We start from the raw sequence: 20138 nt of genomic DNA, 5'->3' as shown, positions 1-20138 counted from the left end.
GACAGCGGCCCCAGGAGGGAGGGAGAGGACCCTGCTCCCCCTCCCTCCTCTCCGTGCACTGGGCCCACCAAGGTGTGAGTGCGTGAGGGTCTTTCCCATCTCACCCCCAAGGGGCCCCAGGCCTGCCAAGGGTTTCTTTTGTAGCTCAGCAAAGCAGGCCTTCCTGACTTGTTCCGGTGAAGGCCCAGGACTTCAAGCTCAGCCTCGCCAACCTGCTCCCCACCTCTCCTCCCGCTAAGTTAACAAATCGGTGCCTCTCTCCACCTGGGTTATTCACCACCCGCGTCCCTCCCAGCTCACCCAGCCTCTTGCCCAGGAGGAGAGACGGAGCCTGCCTGCTCGTCACACCTCCACGTGGGCCTGCCAGCACGGCCCCCTCCCCCCTCAGGGCCCAGGACACCCTCTGCCAGGTGCGGCCACACCAGGTTCTCCCACGCAAAACTACCAGTTGGCAAAAATCAGAGGAGAAGCCAGCTAGCACTGTCTGCCTGGAGACCCTGCCTGGTAAACTCCCACCTGGGACTCTGGTTACGTGCTCCTTCCTCCAGGAAGCCCTCCGGAATCTACCCCTCTTAGACCCGTGCCTGGATCCCCAGGACCTAGGACAGAGCTGGCACTCAGCTGGTGCCCACAGATAAACCAATGAGCTGGCCGCCTCCACCCCCCCCCCCCCTCACTGATCCTCTCCCGGCTCTCCAGAGAACACAGGGATTCGAGCACTTCATTTTGAGCCGGAGGAAAAGCCAAAACCCAGCTACTTTACAGAGCACGCCTTCCCCTGGCTTTTTACGGGGGACAGGAGGCAGGGGACAGCAGAGAAGACCGCCCCTCCAGGCCTGGTTTGAAGCCAGGAGAACTTGAATGCTTTTACTGTAGATAATATCGGTCTCCAGGGGACACGGGGCAGGGGCCTGGCCTACCACTTGAAGGGAAACCGCCCACCCACATGGAAAGGAGGGCCAAACAGCCCTGCTCAGAGCCGGCTTCCTGCACCCAGGGAGGGGGCCGGCCCGGGTACAGAATGAGATCCTGCCTGGGACAGAACGGGAATCCGCCAGACTGCTGGCCCTGACGGTCAGAACCAGAAACATCTCCATCTTCCAGGTCAGGGCCCGGGGGAGGGGAGACAGCAAGGTGGCCCATGTTGGAGACTGCTCTTCCCTTCCCACCGAAGAGAAAGATGATGCTGTCCATCGCCCAACTTCCCACGGGCAGAGAGAGGCCTGGGTGGTTCCCTTCCTCAATTCCAGGGGGACCCTCGGCTGCAGCCACGCACAGGGAGGTGCCCAGGACCCCCAGGCCCTGCCCCAGGGGACGGCCTAAAGTCCAGCAGCAATGACAGCGAGCCATTAGCCAGAGCTCCTAGAAGGACCAGGGAAGGAAGCGGGTTTGGGTCAGGAAACAAGACAGAGGATCATCAAAAAAGACCGGACACCGGCTGCAAAAGACACGGGTTCCAGCCCCTCCTTGGACAACCGAGAAGGCTGGGCACGGCGGGGTAGCCGCCCTGGAATTCTCCACTGGGTCCAAATAAGCCCCAGGCTGCGGGATAAACCCACCTCCCCACCACCGGCAAGACTGGACCTGAGCACCCCCGCCCCCCACCTGTACCCAGAGAACAACCGTGGAACCCCCAGCCAGACAGCCCGCCCCTCGGGGACCAGAGGAGGAGTGGAGTAGATGGGAGATGGGGGGCGGGGGTCCCCCCCCCCGGGGGGCGGGGGTCCCCCCCCCCCCCGCTTCCCCTTCCCCATCTCCACTGGCTTTCCCAGGAAGCTACTCCAAGTGTGTGAGGGCAAAGGCTCCCGGCCTTGGGGACAGGGACACAGGAAGCTCTCAGCCACGGGTGGGAGGACACACACATGCAAGGCCAGGGGCCCTGGATTTTCTGGATTTTGCAACTCGGTCCAGTGGAGGGAGAAGGCCAGAATCTGTGCAAGGTCACCCTCCCAGGAGGGGCCGTTAGAGACTCAGGAACCCGGGAGTGACAGTGGACGAGGGAAAGGAACCAAACGCAAGAAAGAGGCAGGCCTGGGCTTCCCTCCTCCTCTGCAGCCCCACTCTTGCAAGAGCCCCAGGGTGGGCGTGGGGACTCCACGGACACCGGCGCTGTCCCCTCGTCCCTCCGCCTAAATCTCTGGGCGCTGGCGGCACTTCAAAAAATGACGACAAACTTGGGAGTTTCTAGAATGTCTCCCGGTCCGGGCTGAACGGAGCCTCCAGACTCTTGTCGCGACCAAATTAAACAGCCCGTGCCCAGAAATGCCCCAGGCGCCGGGGGTGTCTAGGGACCGACTGCTGGGTCTGTTTGGCTGCAGATTACAAACCCCGGAGCTTCTGGGACCACGTTCCAGAGAGTTCCGGACAGTTCGGTCTCGTAAGCAACTCAGAGAGCCTCCAAATTTGGGAAAGACCGAGAGGTCTCTGGAAAGAAAGCCACTGTTTGACCATTTTTCCTTAGTGGCTTTGTCAAGAGAAAGCGCAGGAGCTCATTTCTGGCTGAGTTTCTGGGATGAATCAAAAAAAAAAAAAAAAACAACACCTCCTGGGACCTAAACCTCTGATGCATCTCCCACCGGAGCCCCCCGGTTGCCCAGGGCCCCTCACTGCCAACCCAGCCCACCATGCCATGCACACACCACGTCTTTGAGGGTGTGCGGATTGCAGCCCGCTGTCGCGGCCACGGAACAGAGAGCAGAGGCACAGGAGCTCCGAGCCCAGCCGGGAGCACCTGGTGTGGCCAGGCAGGCAGGTGGGACTCCTTCCCGGGTTTGGGGACCGACACGGATCCCTGGAGCCTGGCCCCCGGGTCTTGGCTGCCAGCCAAGCAGGGGTGCTCCCATCGGTACCCCAAGGAGCCCCTGCCCGGCAGCACATCAACCCAAGTCCGGGGCCGCAGCTGGGCTGGACGTCTGAATGCGCCTCCCCTGCCCTCGGGGCACACAAGGAGGAGGAGGAGGAGGGGGCCCCCTCTGCCCTGCAAGTGCCAGGATATTAGTCTACAGCACCGAGGGGCAGGCTGGGGCCACGGTTGCCGGGCCGAGAGGTGCCGGCTCCTGCGGGGCGGGTGCGCCGTCTGCACGTCGGGGTTTGCCTTGGAGCCACCGCCGCCTCACGCGGGGGCCACCGTGTCACCGCCCCCCCCCCGCCGGCAAGACGGCCTCCTCCGCAAACGTGGCCTGAGCGAGCGTGCACCGTGTGCTGGGCACCGTGCCGGCCGTGTGCCCGCCCCCCCGCCCCGGGAGCTTGAGCTGTGGGCTTGCTTCTCCAGGCCGGGGAGCCCCCCAGGCCCCCGTCCTGTGCCCAGGCTCCTCGTGCCCTCGGCTTGTCCTCGCCGCCCCCCCCTCGGTCCCAGATGAGGCTGTTCTCCTAGCTCAGTGCCCACACACAGTCGGGACTTGCACAGGGCCACTGGACCCAGAGGACGCCCCCGCCGGCACGTCCCCTCCCTGAGACAGGCTCCCCGCCTGGCTCACCTCTGAGGAAGGCTGGCGGCCCGACCCCCCTGCCCGTCTTCAGCGAGGCGGTCCAGCACGAGCCCATGTCGCTGCTGTAAGGCAGGCCCGCGGGTCCACCCACCTGTGGTGCTCGGGGGTGGCAGGCGGCAGAGGGGGCTGGGTGACCTCTCCAGGGAAGGAGCCCTACAGCCCACGTGACCCCAGCCTCCACCCCGACAGGCAGAGAGCGGTGGCACCCTGGAGGGAAGGTCTGCCAGGTCACAGGAGGGGCTCCCTTGGTTTGGCCAGCAGCCTGAGCGTGTGCCGGAACCAGAGGGAGCCTGGGCGGGCTCCACAGGCGTGACGAGTCTGCAGGCTGACCTCACTGTCCGGCCTCGCCCCCGGGGGGACCAGACTGGCCCTCGCCGGCGGCCTTGAAGCACCTTCCATCACCCAGGCGCCCACACCCACCTGCCTCTTGCAAATACCCGCCCCACCCCCCAGCTCCAAGAGCGGCACCCACCACACCCCCAAGAGCAGAACCTGTGCCCAGTGCTGCCGGCCAAATCCGCCGAAACCCCAGGGCAACGCTCGCAGGGAGGGGAAACTGAGGCTCAGGCTCGGCCGCTTCCCCGGTGCTTCCAACGGCAGCATTACACCACGTGGGCTCTCTCAAAGGCCCGCCCCCTGTGGACCCCGACTTTCCCCGCCTGCCTCTCCCCGCCACCCCCCCCTCCATCCCCCAGCCCAGGTCTGAAGCTCAGCCCGGCGGGGAAGCCGATGACAGAGACGCTTCTGCTGCCCCGTGCGTGCGTGTCTGCTCTCCTCCTCACGACGAGGACGGTGGGCGTGCCCGGTCCCGTGCTCTGGATGCAGACAGCACCAGGCCAGTGCTGCGGGTGGCAGCGGGACCCCCAAGAGGGCCGCCCCTCGCAGCTGCAGAACAGACACCGGCCAAATCCCACAGACCCGGCTCCTCCAGCCCACGTGAGCGACCCCACCTCCGCGCGGCTCCCGCCTCCCGCCGCAAAGGTGCGACCTGCAGGGAGGTGGCGTTCACGGGAGGCCTCGAGTCTTGCTGGAAAGCAGGGTGCGCCGTCACTCAAGAGGTCCACTGGCATTAATTAGGGACAGGTCTGCACCCGTCACCAAGCAACGGGCCTCGTCCTTCTGGGAGGAAAGGTGCCCCTGGACCCAGCCGTCGAGGGTGTCTGGGCTCCCAGATGAGCAGGCTGGTCCACGCAGTCCCATCTCCCTGCCCCCAGCCCCCCACCCCCCACCAGCCCACTCTCCTGGGCCCAGAGCCTCCAGGGCGCGCCTGGGAGGGTCCTCCACCCGACAGGCATCCGGCGAGGCATCCGGAAGGGCGGACACAACCCGTAGGCGACAGAGCACAGCTGTGGGACCAGAGCACCTAGGTTCTGGGCCGCACCGAGTTTCAGCAAACATGAAGCACGCACTTTCAGGATTCCTCTACCGCATGCAAAACGGTTGCAGCAAACAGCGCTGAGGAAAACAGGCCAGCAGCTGGCACTCGGAAGGGCTTTGTTACACAAAGGCCGGAGCCGTAACAGCCTTCACGATAACAGATTTGGCCCCGCTCTCACTCGAGAACGGCCTGTCCGACTGCTCCGTCCACCGACCCGGAGCGAGATCGGGGACGGAGCCGCCCCTCCTGTCCCCCCCCCCCCCCCCGATCGCTTGGGGCGCTGAGGTCACCTCCAGGCCTACTCTCACGGGGGGGGGGGGGGGGGAGGGTGAATAGGGAACAAAAAAAAAAAATCACAAGAGCAAAACACAGAATCCTTTTCTTGCCCCTATATGGGGTCCTCCAGAGAGCTCTGAGTTCACCCTTCAAAAAGGAAAGGCCAGGGTGGGAGGTGCACGCCCACGAAGGGCATTGCCGCCCCCTCAGTGCCCGGGGCAGACGCGAACCTGACACACACATCCACGACAGAAGACGGGCTGAATCCCCACCTCACCTCCACCAGGTGACAGAGCCAAAGAGAGAAGGGTGCTGCTGCCCAGGGCAGGGGGCAGACGTGCCCTGGACACGGGGCATCCGCAGATCCGCACACCCGGCACACCCACCCGGGGCAGCTCTCTGCCTGCCCCGAACACCCGCCCGGCACCCCACAACGGGAGCCTTCCCCTCTGCCCTGGCCTGGACGGCTCACTAGCTCCAAACTCCCAAAGACACCGACGAGGGCCCTCTGGCCGCCCCGCAGGATTCCAGCCTGCTAGGACCGAAAACCACGGCCAGCATCGCCACGGCTCCCGACCGGCCGGGCTCTGGCGGCGGCCCCTGGAGCTTCTGTTCTTCGGCAGCGAGCACGTGCCTGGAGACCTGCCCTCTCCGACCGCCCCGGAGCTATCGGGGCGCAGCGACTGCTGCGGGGCCGGCGGTGCCCTCCCCACCCCCCTCGTCCTACCTTGCGGAAACCCAGATGGCACGCGGGCAGCCCCACGGACACACACCGGCGCTCCCCCGGCTCTATGCTGCCGCCTCCCTCCCCAGGACCGTCCGAACTCCCGGCGGGCACGCCTGGCCCTCCGATCCGCTCCAAAGGGCCCCTTCTCGTGCCCCGTTCTCCAATGGGTCGGCTCATTCCAGCCTCCCCCACTTGTGCTTTGCCGCCCGGGACCCGAATGCTCTCTGCCTTCCTCGCGCAAATGAATTCCGACTTTCGCCCAAGGTCTGCCTCCTCCACAGCGACCTTTCTCAGCCGGGGCTCTGCCAGATTGTATCACTCACTGCAGCTCTGGGTCTTCCACGGTCTTCCTCCGCCGGCTCCTGGCCCACGTCCGTCCACCCCAGGCTCAGTCGCCAACGCCCGCTCCCCTCCAAGCTCCGGGGGCACTTAGGGAGGCCATTCCGGTCCCCGAGCTGGGCGAGAAGGGCCCTAGCACACGCTTCCACTCACTCGGACGCCGGGAGGGCTCTAACACCGACTCCTGTGCCTTCGGGGCACTTTCGACTGCCCAGGGCACACAGCAGGGGGACCGGTGCACGCACGGAACCACACGGAACCGGAGAGTCCCTAAGAGCGAAAACTCTCCCCCGGAATCACAACACCACCAACTGTCGCAGCAGGCTGGTCTCAATGAGGCCATTGTCTCCGACCAAATGAGAGGGTCAAGAAGCCGCCTGGGAGGCAGCACAGAGGCGGCCCGCATCTCCAGATGGGGCAGGTCGGGGTCAGGATGGAGTTACACGTGGGGACCCCGAGGCAGAAGTGCTGTAACAGCTGTAGGACCACACCACCCCCAAGTCTCCGCCTCCCCATCCGGCCTCGGGGCTGCCGTGGAACCCTGCTGTGCCCCCAGAAATCCCAGCCCGCCTGGCCAGGCCTGCCAGGCCGTTTTCATCCCAGGATCTCGCAAGCCAACCCAACTCCCACAGGCCACCAGGCGAACGTACACACAGCGCGGGGCCTGAAGGGGGCAGCCTTCTCCAGACGGGGCGGGTTCTGCCACCAGGACACTTAGGAGATGAAACGCCCTAAGTGCCACAGTGGGAGTCCCAAGGCAGCGGCTGCAGGAGAGCTACGCTCTGGGCAAGCAGACGTGGGGAGACCCCAGTATGAGCACGCTACCCGAAATGTCCAAACAGCAGGGTATAAGCCATCGTGGCTCCGCTGAACCGGAACTCCCCCAGTTCCGCGGTGCTCAGCGCCAGAATCACAAGTGTTCCCACTACGGAGCCAGCCAACAGCGGGCGCGTCCTCCTCAAGGGTGTGCCGGCCGCTAGACCCCAAACCCTCTTGTCTCCTGACACCCCTGCTCAAGCCAGCCCAGACCCAATCCCGAATCACAGCCGCTAGGGCTCTGCTCGGGATCCAGCCAGACTCTGGTCCCCAGGAGCGCGCCCGCAGACGCGGCTGACCCCGGGTGGAACATGAGTACTGCAGAGCCCCGGACACTCAGATGCCAGCCCTGGCTCTGCCCCCCGGTGGCTGGACGACCTCCAGGCTCGGCCTGGCACCCGGACGTCCAAAACTCCTTCCAGCCTAGCCTCCCCAAGGCCGGGCCCACCGGAGGCCGCCGGGAGCCCCTTCGAGGGGCGTGGGCTCCAGGTCCCAGCAGAGGTAGGCCCGCCCCTCAGAAATCCGGCCCCAGGAGCGCCAAAGACTATTGTGTGAGCTTCCCTCCCGACCGCTTTATTTACTCCCCAGGACGCAGGACGCAGAGCCACAGGCAGTCACGAGGACGCACGAAGGGGCGCGCGCGCGCGCGCGCGCGCACACACACACACACACACACACACACACACACACACACGGTCGGCGCTGGGAAGCCCCGCGCCCTCGGAGGGCAAAGCCCCCTAAGTCTCGGCATACTCTGTAAACCCCGAAGGGGGGAGGGGACCAAAAGGCGCTCCCTACCGGCACGCAGGCCCCAACTCCCCAGGAGGCGGAAGGGGGGGTGTCCCCAGGCCTGGATGGGGGCCCCAGGGGCGCCCCCCTCTAGACCCCGCCGGCCCGGGCCGTGTCCGCTCGGCGGCCTCCCCCAGCCGGAATTCGACTCGGTCGGGCCCCCCGAAGCTGGTGTGGGGGAGGGCGGCGGCGCCCGGGGCAGGACGCAGGGGCGGGGGACGGGCTCCCCGACCCGCCGCGGGGCCGCGGGGGCCCGAAGGCCGACGGGGGAGCGCCGGAGGGAGGGGACCGAGTGACCCCCGAGAGGGAGCCGCGCGCCCGGGCCGGTGCCGCGGGCGCCCCTCGAGCCCTCGAGGGGGCTGTCGCCGCTCGGGCAGATACAATAAAAGGAAGGAAGCGGGGAGGCAGCGCGGGGCCCGCCGAGGAGCGCGGTCCCCCGAACCGGGTCCTCCACGTAGGCGACGAGGGCGCGGGACCGGGGAGGGGGGGGCGCGGCGGCAGGGCGCCCCCTCGGGGGTCCCGCCGGCCCCTCCGCGCGCCCGGCACCCACCTTCGAAGTCCGAAATGATCCCGTCCAGCTGCGCGTTGACCGCGGGGTCGGACATGGTGGCTCGCGCGGAGGGCGGCGGCGAGGAAGCGCCCCGGAGGCCCGGGCCCTGCGCCCGCGCTCCCGCCGAGCAGAGCTGGCCGCCCGCGCCCCTCGGCCCCCGGGCTCGGCTGAATGAATGGGGGAGGCGGGCGGGCGCCGGGCCTCGGCTCCCCGCGCCCCCGCCCCGCCCCGCCCCCGCCGCCCGGGCGGATCAGGTTCCCGCACCCGGCCCGGCCTCCGCGGCTCGCACTGGCTGCTCCGCCCGCCCGTCAAGGCCTGGGGCTGGGGTGGGGGTGGTGGAGGGCTGGGGCCCGAGCGGCCGCCGCGGGGACAGGCCGAGTCCTGGGCGCGCGACCCGGCGCCCCGCTCCGCCCCGCCTGGCCCCGCGCCCCGGGACGGCGACAGACGCGGCCCGGCCCCTCCCCCCCGGACGCCCCGCCGCGGCCAGATGTGGGCGGATGTGGGGGCCGGGCGGCGGCGCGGGGGCGGCGCCGAGGGGGGGAAGAGATTCCTCCCCTTCCCTGGGGCGCAGGGTTCCTCCTGCGGGAGGTTTTATTTACGCAGCCAAACAAAGTTCACCGCCGCCCGCCGCCCGCCGCCGCCGCCGCCGCCGCCGCCGCCTTCCCGCGCTCAGCGCCTGCAAGGGTTAAGCGCCGGAGCTGGCGGGCCGCGGGACCCCCGCCTGTTGGCCCGGAGCCGCGGGGCGAGGGGCGAGCGCGGGAGTCACGTGGCCAGGCGAGAGGTCCGGCCCTCCGGCTACTCCCCACCCCCACCCGACCACCCCCGGGGTGACAGAAAAGGTGCCAGGCTACCGGGGGGCGTGGGGCAGGGAAGAAGGAGCGCCCGGGCCACAACGGCCAGGGACGTGCGCCCACACCCCCACCCCCCCACCCCGCCTCCACACTAAGGGCCTGCTTGGTGGCCCAGCGTAGACCCCGGTCTTCCCCCTGGTAAGGCGGAGATATTTCACAGGATCTGAAGGAAGGGGTTCCGGAATGGGAGGCAAGGGGTCTCCCCGTCTCCTCTGGACCTCAGGCCGGGCCTTGCCCTCCAGGACACAACTTCTGCACTTCCCCATCCATTCCCAAACACCGATTAAATGCGCAGGCAGGTCCTCCAGGAGGCTGGGGACAACAGGAGGGGTTGGAACTTGAGAAGCAACACGACAGAGCCCCCAGGACCAGGACGGGCCCTCCAGGTCTGGCACCTACAGCGGAGGGGACCTCCCTTCCACTGCCCTGGCTGGTTGGTTGGGCGCTCCTGTCTACTCTCCCCCTTGTTATCTTAGACCCAGAACCTCTGTCCCAAGTCAGGCCGGGCGGCACTACACCCTCCGGGCTGGCCACCGTCCCCTCCGTGTGGCATCTGAGCGCCCGAGAGCTCATCCTGGGTCTCAGGTTGGTGACTGCCACTCCTCTCCCAGCCCCTACACCCCTGGTTCTGAAAGATCCGCCGAGGCCCGCCTGCCACCCCAGTGCTTCCCCACCTCCTTGAGAGAATACGCCGGGTTCAGGGGGGCCTTTATCAAAGAGATGAAATCAAGTCCTTTCTTTTTAAAGAAAAGCGGTCGCTCCCTCCCTCATGCTTTGGATATTTTGAACTATTTTCAACCAAGTGAGTTTGTGGATGTGGAGGTGCAAAACCACAGACATTTCGGAGGCGCAGGCCCCGTCATCTGCCTGGGAGCCCGGGGTTCAAAACCGGAGTCACCAGCGGCATTAATGGCCCCTGGATGGTTCCCACGCCAGCCCTGGCCGCTTCCAACCCTCTGGGCCACCTGTCCGTCCCGCGTCTGGGAGTTTGGGGGTCCCCCGCCCGTGAGGCACGGGCTAAGCACCCGGGCCCCCGGAAAGATGCCGGTCCACAGCGTTAGTGGCCAGCGTTTTTTATAAAAAAGCACCTGGCGAGCGCAGACACACCCACGTGATTGTTCTCCCGGAGAGCTGGCATTCATTCAGTACCACCAGACTGGCACAGGGGCGGCTTCTTGGGCGTTATTCATTTCCACTCACAGCGGAGCCGAGCAGGCTTAGGCTTATCTCCTCGAGGAGCCCGGCCAGGGTGTCCGCCTCACCCAAACGTTCCCCTGTGGGAACGCAGAGGACAATGGCAGGAGGGAAGCGACCTCCGCGGCCAGAAAGCGCCCCACGGCGGCACGGCCAAGCTCAGGAGCCCATCCGGGCCGCCCCCCCCCCCCCCCCCCCGCCTTCGCTTAACCGCTGGGGCTCCCGTTGCCAAACCCTGACACCTCCAGGTGAGGAGATTCCCCACACTCCCTCCAGCAACCCAACCCAGCGCTTGGCCACGCTCCCAGCCAGGAAGTTCACCCTTGTATCTAACCAGCTGCTCTAATTGTACATCGTTTAGTGCCTCCTTTTTTCTGTCCTCGGAGGAGATGGGAAACAGCTGGGCGCCACCCTTCCCATAATAAGCACCTTCTCCAAACTCGAAGATAATCCGGCCCGCTGCTGGGCCCTCTCTTTCTCAGCTTGGATCATCCATCTGGCCCTGTCTCAGCCCTGCCTGTGATCACCTCTGATCTCTGCGTCCAGCCTGTAGCTCCAGGACTTGAGGAGGCCTGATGCTTATGGGGAGGTGAGGGGCCCCCAGCCCCCTCCTCGGGGCAGAACGGTCCGGGCCAGGGGCAGGACGGGCAATCCTGGCGGGGACGCTGGGCAGAGAAAGGTGGCAGCAGCAGAGAGAGGACGGTGAGCTGAAAGGTGGCAAGAAAAACAGAACTGTAAGGCCTCCGCGTTCCGTCACGGCGCACTCTTCTAAGACCACGGGCGAAGGCGAGACTGTCTGTAGGCCTGGCCCGAGGCGAAGGTGTGACCAGAGGGACAGCGGAGGGTCCACCCACCTCACGGGTTCCCCCGTGAGACCCTATAGTGGGTGCTCTGAAAACACACGCCCACCCGAACCTCGGAATGGGACCTGATCCGGCACACGCATCTCTGCTGATATAATTGAGGGGAGGATCTCGAGATAGGACCACCCGGGGTTAGGCTGGCCCCTAAATCCAATGACAAGTGTCCTCACGAGAGACCAAAAAGGAGGAGATGCAGAGAAGGCCATGGCAAGTCAGAGGCAGAGCCCAGAGAGATGTGGCCACAAGCCAGGGAACACTTGGGACCCGGGAGGCTAGAAGAGGCAAGGAAGGCGTCTTCCCTCAGAGGGAGCAAGGCTCTGCTGACACCTTGGCTTCCAGCTTCTGGCCTCCAGAACGTTAGAGACAACGTTGCTGCTGTGTTAAGCTCCTCGCGTGTGGTCCTTTATAATGGTGGCCCCCAGACACTCTACGGACATTGACCCCATCAACGCCTCCCCAAGAGATCTACAGGCCGCACAACCTGCTGTAGGTCAGGAACGCTGCTGGGCAGGTGGCAGTCCTCGGGGGACTGGGGGGGGGGGGGGCTGGGGACACGTGGGACAGCAAGCAGCAAGTTTTAGTAAGAACACCTGGGGGCCAGGGATGGGCAAGAAAGGTGTGAAACGAAGTCCAGTTCAGGCCTTTCTGGAAAGGGGAAGAGAAACCCACAGGTCAGGCCCCGGTGGGATGAGCCTTGGGAAAAAGAGAGAGGAAATCGATGGGAGGAAACAGCCGTTTGGCTCGAAGTCAGTATCCATGACCCCGGGCTCCGTGTGGGGATTGGGGAGCAGAGGGAGGACAGTGGCTTTGTGCCCGCCCGCCCGCCCTGGGCCTTTGGACAGGACACCCTGTTACGTGGACCATCTGTTTCCTCATAGACCAGGGCGAAGGCCCATGGTCTCAGCTCTGCCTGGGCCCGGAGCACAGTAGGGCCTCCCCGAGCTCCAGAGCCTTGGACCCACCGGCTGCCGGACCTTCCACAGCTCCCAAGTTCCCTCAGGCCGCCATCTTCGTAAATGGTTGCACCATCCACCTAGCGGCTCAGGCCGAGTGCCCGGGCATCGCCCCCGGGTCCTCTGTTGCCCTCACCCCCGCATCCAGGCCATCAGTGAGTTTCCACCTCCAAGATATCTGCAGGCCAGGCTGCTTCTAACCTCAAGTGCCCCCAACACGGGCGGAGCAACCCTAACGTTTAACAACCTGCCCGCATTTAGCACCGCATAGCATTTCCTAGTCCAGATAAGGCAAGTTGTGGACTTCCAGAACACAGAGGATAGAGTAAAATGTAATAAAATACTTAGGAAGTGTGGGTGCTATATATGCGTTACCTTCGTCTTTGAGGCGATTACTTGTCAGTAATTCCTATTATGTAAGTCTAACGGATGATTTCATCAAGAAACTTGTTCCTAACGGGGGCATTTTGTTACTGTGCTAAAATACACATAACATAAAATTCATCATTTTAACCACTTTTTTTTAATGTTTACTTTTGCGAGAGAGAGAGAGAGAGAGAGAGAGAGATGGGGGGGAGAGGGGGAAGGGACAGAGAGAGGGGGCTCGGAGCCGGCTCTGAGCTGTCAGCACAGAGCCCGATGCGGGGCTCAAACTCACCAACCGCGAGATCGTGACCTGAGCCAAAATCGGACGCTCAACCGACCGAACCACCCGGGCGTCCCTTAAACCACTTGTAGGAGCACTAAAGCACATCACGCTGTTGTAGACCCGTCAACACCAACCACCCCCACAACTGCTGTCGTCGCCCCAGACCGAAACTCTTATCTCCGTTAAACAATAACCCCCTGTTTTCCCCTCTGCGCCCCCAGCCTATGGCAGTCACCGTCTTGCTTTCTGTCCCCGTGAATGTGGCTACTCTAGGGAAAGTCCTACACGTGAAACCTTAGTGTGTTTGTCCTTTGTGCCTGGCTTATTTCACTGAGCGCAATGTCCTCAAGGCCCATCCGCGTTATCATCTGTCAGGATTTCCTTCCTTTTTAAGGCCAATGTTCCACTGTAGGTACATTCACACCACACTGTGTTTATCCAGTCACCCATCAGTGGACGTCTGGGCGGCTCCCACCTTTCTGGGCTGCTGTGAATAACGCCGCACAGAACGTGGGTTGTGCACATATCTCTTTGGGTTCCTCTTTAATGCTTCCGCGTATTTACCCCGAAGTGAAATTGCAGATCATACAGTGATTCCGGGTAATTTAATTTTAAGCAGTCAGTTACATCTATTTTTTGTTTTGTATCTTCCATAAAACAGTAAGTTCTGTTTTTTACGTGATACGTGATTAAGTTTCCAATAACGGCTGCGTCGAATGACCAGCTCACGAAATAGCTCAGAACGTAAGGGTTGGCTGTCCCCCCACTGTCGCTCTCCGCCCTGCATTCCCGTGGAGCCTCCTGACCCACCTGCTGGCTTCCGTTCTTGCTTCCCTCCATCCAGATCCCAAGGAGGCTTTAAGATCAGATGACGTCACCTCCCATGGCCTTGTTCACACTTAGAAACAAGTGCAAACTCCTTCCCTGGGTTGCCAAGGTCCCACACGCCCTATCCACCCTGCCTACTCCTTGGCCTCCACACTGCCTTCTGCCCCAGGACATTTGCCTTAGCTGTTCTGCCCGGAGAGCATCCCCTAGGTCTCCCCGCCTAGGTCTCCCCCACTGCTGGTTCCCTGTCTGTCATTTCTGTCTTAAATATCAGAACCACTATCCCAGGGTCCCCCCAGGAGACCGCCTGACAAAGCTGCTTCCCTGCCTCCAGGCATACAACCGGGGACTCCCCGAGAACGCATCCAATCCCTGTGGAATGGCAAAGTTCAGTCTCCTTCGCAGGGACGGCAGGGTCGCGGTGACTCCTCACAGGGAGTCAGCCCACAGCGGGGCAGAGGGGACGTTCAGAAGTCACTCGGCCACCGTGCAGACCTCCCCAGCTCGGCGGTCAGGATGACAGGCGGGGCGCCGTCTGCACCCGGCCCGAGGCTCTGGGACCCCATCTCCCTTCCCACCGCCCCGCGACCCCGACGGCGGCCACGCTTCGGGCCGCGGAGTCTCTGAGGCTGCCCGATTTTGAATCTTCCCGTGAAGCCTGTCTGTGGGTACGGCTGACATTTAATCAGTGCGTAGGTTACACAACACCCTTACACCATCTGCCCGGCTGCTTAAATGCAACCAGAAGGTTTCACTTCAAAGGGGAATGCCGTTTCCTTAGCACATGATTAATCTGTTCCCCAGACTCCCCAGTTATCGCCCCGGCCTGCTTTGCTCAGAAAATTTACAGCGAACCCTGACCACAGCAGCCTGGGCCTTATCTCTGAGGCAGGGAGCTTTCTAAACAAAGTAGGACTCTTCTAAATTCAGGCTTTCGAGTCACCGGAGGGAGCGGCTGGTCTGCAGGCCCCGGGCAAGCTCTCAGGCCTCCCGCCCCAGCGCCCCCCCAGCCCCGCTGACAGGTGCTCCCGCGTCCAGCCTCTGGCTCGGCCTGCGGCCCCGCCGTTTTCAGTTTCGCTTGTAAATTTTACTGCAGTGACACGAAAACCCACTGGGACCACGGGAGCCAAGGAAGGGGCAGCGGCCGCTCGCACGGAGGGACGGGAGACTCGTGGGAAGCCGTGACCCTCCGAGGTGACTCCTCGCCGGCCGAACCCTAGCTTGTGGCTCAGGCACGTCACTTATTCCTCGGCCCATCCGATGGGCTTGCGGTTGGCAAACCCAGGCGTCCGGGCCCCCGCCGTGGGCTTGGTGAGTTAGCACCCAGATAGGAAGCGGGAGGAGGAAGGCGGCGATGGATGTTTTAGTCCTGAGTGCTCCCTCTTTACACGGTCCGTTGCTACTCCGGCCCCCCAAACAGGGCTTTGGGACGGACTGAGGTCCCCAACTTGCTAGCAGCCGTCTGAGGTCAGAGGTTCGGAGACGGGCTGGGGCACGCGGCATCCCTCGCGCCCCGGCTGATGCGGAGGCACCCCCTTGCCCTCCCGGTGGCTCCAGAGTCACACAAGGGGCCTCGAAGGAGTGGCCGGCCTGGTACCAACCCAGCCTCGAAGCAGCAAGCGGCTGTCCACCCGGGGCTGCCAGGACACCTGGCTGGGCCACACACCCAGGAGGACAGGCCGTCCCCTCGGTGTCCCGACCTCCTCGCCGCTTTTCTCAAGCAGGCACCCTGCTCTGCGGGCTCAGCGGCCGGAGGCAGCGTGGGGACAAGGGCTGAGTCACCGGCCTGCCCGAGCTCCACGTCAGCAGGAACAACAGAATCTGAGCGGGATCTGAGCTGAGAAGAAAGAACAACAGGCCCTCTGCGGCCAAACTTATTTTTAAAGTCGCCGCCGTGACCGAGGTGACGTCGTCCCCAGGGAGCCGCCCGTCCGCCTACCGCCGTGGACTACGGCCACATGCCCTGACAGTGTCCCCGTCCGCTGCCCAGGAGACGGCCAGCAGGTGGGAGGAAAGCGTGCTGAGGTTCGGAGAGGCGGCCGTCGACCCAGGAAGGGCAGGAGAGGGGGAGCCTTCCTCTCCGCGCCCTCCTTTCTAAGGGTCTCCGGGGCACATGCGGCGTGCACAGCTCTTGCTGGGATCCCCCTTCCGTGCCCACCCCCTAAACGCCCATGCGCCCACCTCCAGTGATGGGCAGCTCAGCGCCTCTCAGCTGCCTCCTCTATCTGCGTCCAGTTGGGGCTGCTTCAAAAAGAGATGACCGTAGAAATTTCGAGAAAGGGGCTGAGACGCCGGCCCCCCAGGAGGGGGCTCCCAGGGGGACATCAGCTCTCATGCGTCCCTGGCAAAGGTAGACACCTGAGTGCAGAAGCTTGCAAGGGAAAGAGCAGGGCTTGCTCTGGGACCCGGAAGAGAACTGGCTTTCCATCAAACGGTCACGTGGGGAAACGTCCCCAGAAGCCAGCCTGTAAGCCCAGGGCTGCAAAGCCGGAGGCAGCTCCAGAACTCCCCCCAGGGGGTAAGCCCAGGGTCAGGGCGAGAGGGGAGAAGGCTGGGTGCCTCCTCCACGGTCTGTGGCAGGCGGCTGTGGGCTCAGCAGGGAAGCCACGCGTATCTCGGGACAGACTCTTGAGCCGGCAGGTCCCCAGCCCCGGCCTCTCCCATGTCGCCGCCCCCTCCTTGCTTCCACTGCGCATCTCGGACCACGTGTCGCCTTCCCTGCACCTCCACGGAAGGACGGCGAAGAAAAGGAGGAGACAGCCAGCTCACGAAGGAGACACTCGAGCACGTCTGGCGGACGAAGGGACCGGCGTCCGTAGCCAAAAGGTGCACGGGGCTCCCTGCGGGCTGGGCTTTCCACCCTCTCCTGCCCACCACGAACCGAGAGAGGGCTCGGTACCACCAGCGGCGCCCCTCGCCCGGCGTGACCCCCGATGGGGGGGAGGGTGGCCCCCGTGCCACAGCGTACCTGAGACGCACCCTCTCGGTCTTGGCCCAGAGCCTTGGGGACAGAAGGCTCCGTGGCGGAGGGAGGCCGGCGGGGCCCCCTCCCGACAATCTGGTATCGCTCTCCTGGATAATGAAGTCTCCCCAGCGCCCTTGCTGCTGGGGCCGGCCGGCAGCCACAGCAACCTCAATGAACCATTTGTCCCTCGTGTGAAGTGACCTCAGGGACGGGGACGTAATGGGTCTGCTGTTAACTCACCCCGCCTGGTGCTCTCCCCCCGCCCCCAACCCCCAGCGTGAGTCATTTGCCAAGATGACAAGGCTGGGCTGAGGGCCCCGACCAGGGGGATGCCAGCTCTGGCCGGGCTGTCAGCAGACAGACCAGGACAAAGGACAAAGGCTGCCGCCCAGCACAGAGCCCCCCCCCCCCGACCGACTGTACATCTGGGGCCCCTGAAGCAAGCGGAAGGCCCCTAGGTGTCTCTGATTCCTTGGGCACCCGGGCAGCTGTGTGGCCCTGCCCGTTTGGGGACAGTCTTCCTGGAGATCCCTGCAAATGGGGAGCTGAAGGGACGAACCAATGTGGACCTGGCCAGGGAGGACAGGAACAAGACGCTGTCGCCCTGGTGCTCTGGGACGGCATCAATCAGAGGCAGCTTTGGGGCATCACAGTCCCTCATTAACACTGACGCTCAGGCGCTCTTGTGCCCTTGGCCGCGGGCTCCAGGGAGGAAGCGTGCAGGCTGCAGGCCGGCCTCCCTGCTCGGGGTGCCCGGTACTCCCAGCCTGACTCGAAGCTGCCAGTGGGACACCCCTTCTAGAATGCACATGTGACCCATCACCTGCTGAATACGGTGAGGGGGTCCGCGAGGCTGTCCCTGGCCCTCCGTCTGCACCAGCCGCTCCTGCCTCCTGTCCCCGTGCGTCTCCACGTTCTCTGCTCCCGCCCCGCTTTGCCAGGTCCCGGACAAGCCAGTGTCACAGATCTGTGCCTGTTCTCTCCCGTTCCCTCTGCCCAGGAGGCCCTCCCACCCTCCTCGGCCCGGCTCATTCTCGAGCCTTCAGGTACTCAGCTCAGGTGCCGCTTCTGAGGAGCCTCCCTGGAACCCCTGGGTGGAGGGACTCCTTCCCAGACCCTCCTGTGGGTTTTCTCAGTGACGGGCACCCCGGACGGCTGGAGGAGGAAGCCAGGCGGTGGACATCAGGAGGTGGGGTTCGCGGAGGAGGGAATCAGCCTGGGGAAGCGACAGTCCTCTCCTGCCACGGAAAAGGACACAGCCAGAGGAAGGAGGAAGTGATGAGCATCACCGTGTCGGGGGCCCCGCCACCCTGCCGGCCTGATGGGCCACCTCCTCCTAACAGCTGTTCTCCAGCAGAGACAGACGTCTCACCTCGTGGACAGGGTGGGGATGTTCCAGAGGGGGCCACGTCTACACTGGTCCCAGAGACCGTGGAGTCTGGATCTCTGGGGCTTGTTCCAGCCACGTGGCCGCAGACCTGGCCCCGGGCCCGCCATCCCTGCCCAGGGGAGCACACATCTGGAGCTGCACAGCCCCAGGGGCAGGGCGGGGCAGGGAATCCGCCGGGCTGGCCAAAGCCACAGCACAAGTGGGGAACAGACGGGCGCGCAAACCCAAGCCGAGCCTTATGGTCCCGCGGGCATCGTTCCCGAGGAGGTAACCGCGGGCATTCCAAGGCCAGCGACTCACCGGATGTCAGCACACCCCCCGGGCCCCTGGCCCACCCCACCGCCGGAGCCTATGGGGCACATGTGGTCTTCTGGGCCGGCGGCGTGTGCGAGGCCCGGGGTGCAGAGGCTCCCCCTCGGTCATGAATAATCTAGATCGTCGGTCGAGGAATCGTCCAGCACCGCAGTCCCATCGGGGAACCCACGATCTCAGAACCACACGGCTTCCCTGGCGCCCGTCCCACCCGCACAGCTGCGGTCATCCGGAACACAACAGCAGCCGGTGCCGATCCAGCAGGCCCCCCGAACCTCCTTCTGGGCAGGAGGAACGGACGTTCAGAACGCTGACCCCGGGATCTCCAAAAGGAAGCGAGTGCTGTGCGATCGGACCCCCTATGACAACAGAGGTCCGTATGCAAACCTTGCAGGAAGACGTTCGTCACCAAAGGATAACAGACCGGGCTAAAGCAGTGGCCTGCGGCTAAATGTGCAACAACCTGCCCTGGTGGCCGGTGGCTGGGGCCGGTGGCTGGGGAGCCTGGTTGATAACATTCGCCCATGGCCGTGATGTAAATGGTCCCCACCAAGGCCGGGTTCGAGCTACCGACACGACGTGACTGAGCACGGACTTGGCGAGGGTCGCGCGCACCGCTAGCCGTTAGCTGTCACATAACCCCAGGTTCTTCTTCTTCTCTGGGGACACAAAACAGCCGCGGCCGGTGGGGTTCACCCGGCAAGCCAACCCGGTCACCGGCCCACCGGGGGGAGGCAGGCAGGTTTGCGAGGCTGCGCGGGGGCTCAGGGAGAGAGACGGCTAGGATGATCGAGCGATGACGTCTGCCCCAGCCTCGGGACAGGAGGCTGGTGGCACCTGTGCCCAGCATCGGCCATTCCTGACCTGAAGACGTCGTGCAGGCTCCGTGCAAACGTCACTTTTCCCCAATCTCGCCTTTCCCCGGAGCGATCCCTGCCATGGGACCGGCCACCGACTCTGTACGTGCAAAGGGGGCTAGCGGTGTGTGCGGCACAGACCCTAGGTGCCCTTCATCACATCTAATCTCCCTCTCTTCCATAGTGACAAAAGTTTCAGCTGGGCACACGGTTGCCCAACGAAAGAAGACGTTTCCCAGTTAGCCTTGCTGCTTGCAGTGGCCCTGTGACTAGGTTCTGGCCCGCAGGAGGGGAGCTGAAGTGTCTAACTTTCAGGACACTCCTGCCCCTTCCCCTCCCGTAGCTGGAGTGCAGATGTGATGGCAGGAGCCGGGGCAACCGCCTTGTTTCGTGAGATGGACGCCGCACGCTGAGGATAGCAGAGCAGCAAAGAAGGGACACGCCGTGTCCCCGCTGCCCTGGGCCACCGTGATTGCTCACGCTTGGATTGGGAAGAGGGAGAGAAATGAATTTCTCTCTTGCATAAGCCTTGTTGCTTCAGTCTTTGTTACACAGCCAGACGGCTCCCTGACTGATCGCAGCGTGTACCCATCCTTCTTCCAGTCTGGGAGCTCCTTGAAGGCGAGGCAGAGGTCCTAGGCTTTATGCCCCAAGCCCCTGGCAGTGTCTGATACGATAAATATAGTCGGAGCAAAATGAACCACCTAGGTCACCCACGGTTTGTTTTGTTTGCTTGTTTTGGTATTCGGAATGGGAACGTAAAGGTGTGAGCTTGGCAGAGGACAAACAGCCACATCGGGCAGAGGCGACACCGAATAAAGTCAGGCCCAGAGTAGCCTGGGGACTGCTCTGCGAAGTTCTGTATTGAGCTAGATCTGGAGAGGTCACCAACACCAACAGTCAGATGTGTGCC

General features: G+C 64.0%; 1 protein-coding gene across 4 annotated transcripts in view; it reads right to left on the bottom strand.

Moving 5' to 3' along the window:
- SEPTIN9 (septin 9) overlaps positions 1 to 20138 on the bottom strand; it is a 149696-nt gene that overhangs the window by 82674 nt on the left and 46884 nt on the right. The window contains exon 1 of one of the 4 annotated variants that reach the window (XM_043585695.1): positions 8364 to 8570. The exons of the other annotated variants lie outside the window; for them this stretch is intronic. Coding sequence (XP_043441630.1) covers positions 8364 to 8418 — 55 coding nt within the window. The 5' untranslated portion in view covers positions 8419 to 8570. Of the gene's footprint in view, positions 1 to 8363; positions 8571 to 20138 lie in introns of those variants that run through there. 4 annotated transcript variants of the gene reach the window in all.

The sequence above is a fragment of the Prionailurus bengalensis genome, chromosome E1, assembly GCF_016509475.1.
Source record: "Prionailurus bengalensis isolate Pbe53 chromosome E1, Fcat_Pben_1.1_paternal_pri, whole genome shotgun sequence".
NCBI lineage: Eukaryota > Metazoa > Chordata > Mammalia > Carnivora > Felidae > Prionailurus > Prionailurus bengalensis.
The sequence above is the reverse complement of the archived record's forward strand: the minus strand, read 5'-3'. Positions and strand labels throughout refer to the sequence as shown.